Source organism: Zingiber officinale, chromosome 4A (genome assembly GCF_018446385.1).
Source record: "Zingiber officinale cultivar Zhangliang chromosome 4A, Zo_v1.1, whole genome shotgun sequence".
Lineage (NCBI taxonomy): Eukaryota > Viridiplantae > Streptophyta > Magnoliopsida > Zingiberales > Zingiberaceae > Zingiber > Zingiber officinale.
The window spans coordinates 153493514-153502257 of NC_055992.1; the positions used below are offsets into that span (position 1 = coordinate 153493514).

An 8744-nucleotide genomic window follows, 5' to 3' on the forward strand; every position below is an offset into this window, starting at 1 on the left:
GGACGGATTGACGGAGACGCTCAAGAAGAACGAATTCATGAGAAGATCATATCGCTCAAATGATGCACATTTTATTCAAATACAACCATCTTTTACATCAGTTGACAAAAGACTCGCTTATAAAATAAATACTTGTTTAATTACCAAATGCGAGATCAGAGACCATTTATAATTAGAATTAAAAAGTAGTTTAAGAAATGGACCATTTATAATGATAGTTGGGTTGTTGTTAGGATTTGATGGTAATTAATTATGATTTTTTTAAAATTTATTACCCCGCTCAACGTCCGATTATTCAGGGCTGACGGCGTCTCAATTTAAATTATAATTAATAGGATGATAAATCTAAGAAAAAAATATCCTATTGTCAAATGTTTTTATGGACGAGGATCTGGCCTCGCCAAATGCCAGCAATATTCGCCTCCACATGATCCACTGTTCGTAGCTAATTAATGCATTAAATATTTAAGCATTTTCTGACTTTGCCTGCCTTCTTTAGTCCACGCACGTCTTTCTATAATCATTATATTTCCAGCCATGTAGATCTCAACGAATCTGCCTTTTTAAATTCCCGTGTGGAAGAAGATCGACAGTCGTTTGAACAATTGCGGAGATCGTCGCTGATCATGTCAGGGAAGGAGGAGCGTAATGGATCCACAAGCATCGACGTCGACTCCGGCGGCGCCCGCCTCCATGAGCTCGGGTACAAGCAGGAGCTCAAGCGCGATCTCTCGTAATCATCCTGCCTTTTTGTTTTTGTTGTTTTTTTGAAAAATTTTAAAAGTGTCTTTTTTATCCTTTGTTTTTGGGGGGATTTGGGTTTTGATACGAATCGGGGGGATTGATTGGTTCTAGGGTTCTGTCGAACTTCGCGTTCTCGTTCTCGATCATCTCCGTGCTGACGGGCATCACCACGCTCTACAACACCGGGCTCCGGTACGGCGGGACGGTCACCATGACCTACGGGTGGTTCGTCGCCGGCTTCTTCACCATGTTCGTGGGGCTGTCGATGGCGGAGATCTGCTCATCCTACCCGACTTCCGGCGGATTGTACTACTGGAGCGCCAGGCTCTCCGGACGGGAATGGGCGCCTTTCGCCTCCTGGATCACTGGATGGTACGCCTACTTGAATTCACTATTATCCGATGAAAGTTTAGCTTCGATATTCTGATTCGTCATTTCTGATACTGCTATTTGTCGTCTTTTCTGTGTTAGTTTCTGTTGATAAAGTTTCAGGAAATTCTCCAACGCACAACAACAAATTGCGAATCCATGATAGTTGGAACCCTAACTTTTAGCTCTATTTGCAGTATCTTTTTGTGCCTCTGGATAGAGAAGAGTGATGATTCTAAGGGATGAGGCAAATTTTAAATTTTGAATTCAAATCTCAAACTTGAAAGTTCATGTTTTCTCATAAATAGGTAGAAAAAAAGAAGTAAATAAATGAGTTTTGCATTCTTAGAAGCTCCAACAATTTCAATTGTTCATGGGAATACCTGTTCCTTGTTCTATTAATAGTTTGGTGCGATCTTCTCAAGACAATCTGATGTGCACGGAGATTTGTTAATTACAATACTTATACGATAATACTTGAGAAGGATGAAACCCTTAACATCTATGATCTAATTCTATGCAGGTTTAACATTGTTGGGCAGGTGATCATATAAGTAATTCCTCAGTTTGATCGTTGACCGCAGGCTGCCTCTTCTGATGGTGTTTAAGAAAGAAATTTTTTCTTGCAGTGGGCTGTTACAACCAGTGTAGACTTCTCGCTAGCCCAGTTACTTCAAGTGATTATCTTACTTAGTACGGGTGGAAACAATGGAGGAGGGTATTCAGCTTCCAAATACGTGGTCATTGCTTTCCATGGGGGAATTCTCTTCGTCCATGCTATAATAAACAGCCTTCCTATCAGTTGGCTATCATTATTTGGACAGTTAGCTGCTGCATGGAATTTATTAGGTGTGTGCCAATTTATTCTCTTCCCAGTTCTTGAATTCTCATATAAACCTCTGGAGAGTTTTTTTTCCCTTATCGGGATTTGAATAGGATGACTTTTGTCAGGTGTGTTCGTCCTAATGATCCTGATACCTACTGTTGCCACTGAAAGGGCCAGCGCTAAATTTGTCTTCACTCATTTTAACACTGAAAATGATGCCGGAATCCACAGCAAATTCTACATCTTTGTTTTAGGGCTTCTAATGAGCCAATACACAGTGACGGGATATGATGCATCTGCTCACATGGTATGAATACTTGTCTAAACTTACAGAATTTCTAGCTTAGTAAATCAGGTTTCTTATTTGGTATTGGGAATTTACTATCAGAATTAATTACCGGCTAGTAATTAGGTGCTTCTCTGATTAATATAAGAAATGTTAGATGCATGAAAGTCTTCAAAGAACATCTGTAAGATTAGAGAGTGTAGGAGTAGAAGGAGACCAAAGAGAAACCATACTTATGTAGCCCTAACTAGAGGGGGCTTGATTTATTAGATTTCATAATTTATATTTGATCAGCATTCGAGATTCAAAACTTCTATCAGAACATCCTATTTAAGTTTCATATTATCTGGATGACTATTACATTGATTTAATTGAAATAACCTCAACTGAAGCTGTATAGTGCACAAACTGAACATATTTGTAACCTTTAACACTATCTCAAGTGTCTTTCTGTATTGACATTCAAAGAGTGCTCTTCACATTTTGCTATTTCAGACAGAGGAAACTAAAAATGCAGACAAGAATGGTCCGAAAGGAATAATTAGTTCCATTGGCATATCAATCGTTGTTGGTTGGGGCTACCTCCTCGGTATCACATTCGCAGTTACCAATATTCCCTATCTTTTAAACCCTGACAATGATGCCGGTGGTTATGCAATTGCTGAAGTATTCTATCTCGCCTTCAAAAATAGATACGGAAGTGGCGTTGGTGGAATTGTTTGCTTAGGTATTGTAGCGATTGCGATATTCTTTTGTGGCATGAGTTGTGTGACAAGTAACTCCAGGTAATCAACTATATATTGCCAAAGCTTTTGTGCTACTTGACGTCTAAATGTGCTCTTAATACTAAGTACAAACTTCCCTTGAGATCTCATCATATGCTTGGATGTAGAATGGTATACGCATTCTCTCGAGATGGAGCCATGCCTTTATCATCATTCTGGCACAAAGTCAACAAACAAGAAGTTCCAATAAATGCAGTTTGGCTCTCTGCTTTCATAGCATTTTGCATGGCGTTGACGGTATTATTTCTATCTCATTGTCCTTATCCCTGTTAGTTCTGTTATTACTTACAGAATCATGTGATTAGGTAATACTTTGTCTTTTGCTCTTTGTAAGAGTTTTGCTTCCTTTGATCATCGTTGTCATTGACCTCATCATCATCTAGTTGTCTTTGTTCCATTGTTGTCTACTAAAGTTTCTGCCATTTTATTGGAAATACTAAATTTGAAGTTCATTCGCACACAAACTTAAATCCACCAACGTCAGTCCCAAGTCTGGATGAAAAAGGAGGAATTTTATACGTTAGGTTGCCAACCAGCATGACTTTTGGACAAATGTTCAATTTGTATACAAAAATTTGACCTTATATAGATACGCATGTCAAAAGTAAAAACAAGCTTAAGAGTTTTTCATCTCACTTTTTTTTTTCTTCTTTTTGCAGTATCTGGTAAGTATGGTGGCGTTCCAAGCAATGGTGTCAATAGCCACCATTGGACTCTACATTGCCTATGCACTGCCTATTTTCTTCCGAGTGACCTTGGCACGCAATAGGTTTGTGCCCGGACCCTTCAACCTCGGCCGCTACGGTGCCTTTGTTGGTTGGGTTGCTGTCCTTTGGGTTGCGACCATCACTGTCTTCTTCTCCTTGCCCGTTGAGTATCCTATAACCAAGGACACCCTCAACTATACCCCCGTTGCGGTCGGTGGCCTCTTCGTCCTCACCATCGGATCGTGGTTGCTGACTGCGAGGCACTGGTTCAAGGGCCCAGTCACCAACATCAATTCTTAACAGAAAGGCCACACAGGAGCAATAGAAAGTTCACACAATGTCAATTGTTAAGCTCGAGATGCGTGATGCCCATTCCATGTGCAATTCTTTCAACATTGAACTGTCATCACAGATAATAATGTAGAATCCAAATGAGAATGAAACTAATTACTTGAATCCAAATGCTCTCGAATTCATGGCATCCATGGGTTTACTAGATTTCTTTATGCCTTTTTGATTTCCCCTGTCTAGCTACTGATTCTGAAGCCATTGATGCAATTGAATCTGCTACAAGCATCAATGATCGATGACCTTCAGTATGTCGCAACCTTTGATCATTGATGAGGCATGGCTTACTTGATTCATTTGATCATTTTTATGTCTTCTTGTCTAAAATGAGACAAACAATGAATATCCCTTGCGTGGTGAGACCTCTTCCTCCTCCTTGATGTTTTGCCGAGCTTCAACTTATCCCCTCATGATGCACTTATGATGTGTAGGGAAGGCATGGAGAAGTGGGAGATTGTTAGGGCTTTAAATGAGTCAAATTTTCTGATGTTTAAATTTGTTTAATAAAGTAATCTTGCTAAATTAAATTGAGTCTAAAATAAATAAAATCTTTAAGCTGTTGAAATAATTATTTAAGTTTGGCTCTGTTTAGTTTTTATGAATTTGAGTGTGGTTTGACTCATTTAAATGTTATTAAACATTAATTTAAATTTATTTGATTATTTAAAATTTTCATATTTTAAAATTTTTTCAGTTGATTATTGAGTTTGAAAATACAAATTCATTTCTAATTTTTTTTAAAAAAAATTATTTAGTATATTAATAAGAATTCTATTAATTAAGTTTAAAAATATTGTTTACGAATGTTAATGAATTAAATACATATAAATTTAAGTTTGTTTTTTATAATTCAATGAGTCATTCAAATTTATTCATATAATTATATATATATATATATATATATATATTTTGAACGAATATAAATAAATTTTTACTAAATGAAGTATTTTATTTATTCATGAATGTTTAATTTATTTACATTCCTAGAGATGGTTGTCTCCTTCTATTCGGCTATGGAGGACATAGGGAATTTGTATTCAATTTGGATCCAAGTCAATAGGTGCATACGTTCAGTTTAGTACTCCGATGGTTGAATTTAGGTTATAACTAATATTGCTTCAAATTAAGTTAAATATTTTTCTCTTAGTTTTGAGATTTATATCATTTTATTTTATCCTTTTTAATTGAGATATCTTAATCCATATTAGATTTTAAGTGAATGAAAGAAGATGATCAAAATGAATCTTAAATTGGGTCTTGTTTCTTCAAGTACCATGCATACTTCCTAGCCTCATCCATGAGATGACAGAGTTGTTGCCATGTAGCTGAGTCGATAATTATATAATAGATTTATAGAATTATTGTCGCATAGCCGGGTCAATAATTATGTAATAGATTTATAGAATTGAGTAAGGATGGGAAGTCATAAAAATACCATGATTTACTCTTTTCCAAGAGTATATGTGACAATTATGGGGGCATCGTCAGAGTTATTTTATCAGGTAAAACTCTATTTCTACGGAGTTCATTCATCCTTCCATCTAGTCAATCACTCGGTATATGATTTTCTTCTCTTTATCTCTGCCCTCCTTTTCTCGCACATGGCTGATGCTGCCCAGCCTTTGTTTCCCTTCCTCCTTGAGCTGCCCGGCCCCGCTGGCCCATCTCACACTAGTTAAAGCTCGTCAACCCTTTCCTTTTCCCCTCTTGAACTTTTGTCCTGAGGGAAAAGAAAAGGCAGGGGCAACTCATGTACAATATCCGAAGAAAGGTGGTAGACTACTGTATCTATATCAGTTGAGAAGGATCTTCTTAATTATAATGTCTATCTTCGTATTTAATAAGGTATCACATCATTACTAGATAATATATTTAATCATCGCTTATTGTCTACCAAAATGATCACATCTTATATGTGCATAATGTTAGAACTCCTTACCTCCTCCGTGTTGGTCTAGAGACGGGTTGACGGAGGCGCTGGGAGCGAGCGAATCGCCTTTTGCCACATAATGTTGGAACTCCAATGTTATTTTGATGTGATCAACCAAGTTAAATTAGATCCTGTGGTATTTTAACCCTGTGTTGTGCAGGAGCTTAGGAGCACAGGAAGTCGAGCAAAAGAAGCAGCTAGCGAGAAGGACGGCACGAGAGAGAGCCGACGGGCTCGGTGCGTCCGAGAGACGAGGTGCTACGGAAAAGTACGCGGGCGAACGAGAAGGAAGCGCGTGGCGTTTCCAAGGGGCGAGAAGTCGGAGCGGAAGGTTGCTTGAGAAGGCCGAAATTGGGTTCGGGTGAGCCTTATTTCGGTTGGCCGAAATCACCCAAGCTAGCGGAACCGGAGCGGAAGACCCAGACCGAGGCAAGCAGCACCAGAGCAGAGGGTCCAGACCGAAAGTCAACTGTGTTGACTTTAGTGGTTCGAGCGTCCGGAGCGATTCCAGGTGCCCGGAACTCGATTTTGACCGAATCGCGTTTGACCTCGATCCGTTACGAAGGGGATGAAATTTTATCCCCCTCCAGGAGCCTGGAATGCTTCCAGGCGCTCCGACCAAGACTATAAATACAGCCCTGGTCCAGAAGCTTATTCATTCATTCAAGCAATTAGCATTACAACACTTGTGCGCTCTTCTTTCAGTTTAAGCTTCTCATTTCTGTACTTTCACTGTGGTAAGAGGCTTCTCTGCCTAAAGGAGATACTTAATGAGATCCATTCATTAGATTAACAACCTCCCTGGTTGTAACCAAGTCAAAACCGTGAGCCTCGTCTTTTTAGTTTCTTTCTTTAATTAATTTAGGCAAGTGTTCTTTTAAAGTCCGAGAAGAGTATTTTTACTTTGTAGGGCTATTCAACCCCTCTAACAGCCGGCCATCAACGGTCCCCAACAAGTGGTATCAGAGCCAGCACGCTTCAGGAGTGTTGGGATCGTTCGTACTCGGCTAGAGAGGGGGGGTGTGAATAGCCGCCCCAAATCACTCGTTTCTTCCTACAATTCGTTAGCGCAGCGGAAAAATAAACTAGAAACGAAAGGAAGAATATCAAACCTTAACACAGGGATGTAACGAGGTTCGGAGATTAGGGCTCCTACTCCTCGGCGTGTCCGTAAGGTGGACGAGTCCAGTCAATCCGTCGGTGGATGAGTCCCCGGAGAACCGGCTAATACAAACTCCTTCTGGGTGGAGAAACCTCGCCACAACACACTCTTGCAACAGCAAGTAAGGAGAGTACAGAAATACAAGGAGAGACAGCAAGAAATACAACAGTAAGAGAACTCTTGCTTGCCTTCTCTTCGATTGGAAGAAGCAGCAGCTCCAAGCGCCTACAACAGCAGGTGACCCAGCCAAAGGGAAGCTCACGCGAAGCTTCAACGCTTCAAGAACTCAGCAGAGCTCAGCAGAAGAAGAAGAAGGTTCAAGTCAAGTGTCCGAGAGTCGCTCAACCCTTATATAACCCGCGAACCCGCAAGCCAAAAGCCGAAACACAAGAGCCAAAATAGCCTAGCCGTTGTCTCTCAAGCGGCTGCATCGATCGCATCGCCGATCGGCTCGAGCTATCTGATCGGTCCGAGAGACCGATCAGGCCCCAGTGGTCCCCGGACCGATCCCACCTCTCTGAGAGGTGGTTGCGTCTCTGATCGGTCGTGGAGACCGATCAGGCTTTGATCGGTCTCCGGACCGATCCACATTCCTGGACCGACAAACTTCAATCCTGATCGGTCCCGGACCGATCAGATTCATGCCTTGATCGGTCCCGGACCGATCGAAGCTCCGAGGCACATCGATCGCTTCGATCGGTCTCATCGATCAGATGACTGGATCGATCCATCGATCGATCCGGTTTTGTCCAAACCAATTCCCACGCCTTCCACACCAATATCCGGTCAACCTTGACCTATTGGTATCTCATGCTTAGCATCCGTCACCTTGACCTGCTAAGACTCCCTACCAAGTGTCCGGTCAATCCCTTTGACCCACTTGGTCTTTCCAACACCGGATGTCCGATCATCCTTGGATTTTCCTCTGCCTCGCTTCACTCACCCGGACTTTCACCGGCTTCACTCACCAGGATTTCCACACCGCCTAACATCCCAGTTAGGACTTTTTCACCGCTTGGCTTCACTCACGGGACTTTCCAACCGCCTAACATCCCAGTTAGGACTCTGCCCGGCTTCACTCACGGGACTTTCCACACCGCCTAACATTCCATTAGGACTTTCCCACCTGGTTTCACTCACCAGACTTTCCACACCGCCTAACATCCCGTTAGGACTTTCCCATGCTCGGTTTCACTCACCGGGACTTTCCACCGCCTAACATCCCGGTTAGGACTTTCCCTCGTGCCAAGCCCCTGCTTGGACTTCTCCGTGCCAAGTCTCCATACTTGAACTTTTCCAGTGCCTCCATACTTGGACTTTTCCGTGCCAAGTCTCCATACTTGGACTTTTCGCGCGCCAAGCTCCTGCTTGGACTTTTCCAGCCAAGTCTCCATACTTGGACTTTTCTAGTGCCAAGCTCCCTGCTTGGACTTTTCCGCTGCCAAGTCTCCATACTTGGACTTTTCCCAATCAGTCAACCAGTCAACCTTGACCTACGGTTGCCCCAATAATCTCCCAAACATCTATTCTTGTCCCATATCAAGAATACCTTCCACGAGTGTCAAACATCAACATGCAACTCAACTA

At 41.5% G+C, this 8744-nt stretch overlaps 1 protein-coding gene across 1 annotated transcript; it reads left to right on the top strand.

The window, feature by feature from the left end:
- The first annotated feature begins 496 nt into the window (after positions 1 to 496).
- On the top strand, positions 497 to 4198 carry LOC121971744 (amino-acid permease BAT1 homolog). The gene is made up of 8 exons (XM_042523159.1): positions 497 to 733; positions 856 to 1116; positions 1637 to 1655; positions 1743 to 1962; positions 2065 to 2246; positions 2721 to 3010; positions 3118 to 3247; positions 3670 to 4198. Exons 1-8 carry the CDS (start codon positions 627 to 629, stop codon positions 4015 to 4017), a joined length of 1557 nt encoding a protein of 518 aa, XP_042379093.1. The 5' UTR covers positions 497 to 626; the 3' UTR covers positions 4018 to 4198.
- Positions 4199 to 8744: the final 4546 nt, after the last annotated feature.

What these genes read in the sequence shown, in the direction of transcription:
- LOC121971744 (XM_042523159.1), top strand. Translation starts at nt 627, where the DNA reads ATGTCAGGGAAGGAGGAGCGTAATGGATCCACAAGCATCGACGTCGAC. An exon ending in GAGCTCAAGCGCGATCTCTC is followed by an intron (nt 734 to 855) that starts GTAATCATCCTG and finishes GATTGGTTCTAG; the next exon opens with GGTTCTGTCGAACTTCGCGT. An exon ending in TGCTGCATGGAATTTATTAG is followed by an intron (nt 1,963 to 2,064) that starts GTGTGTGCCAAT and finishes GACTTTTGTCAG; the next exon opens with GTGTGTTCGTCCTAATGATC.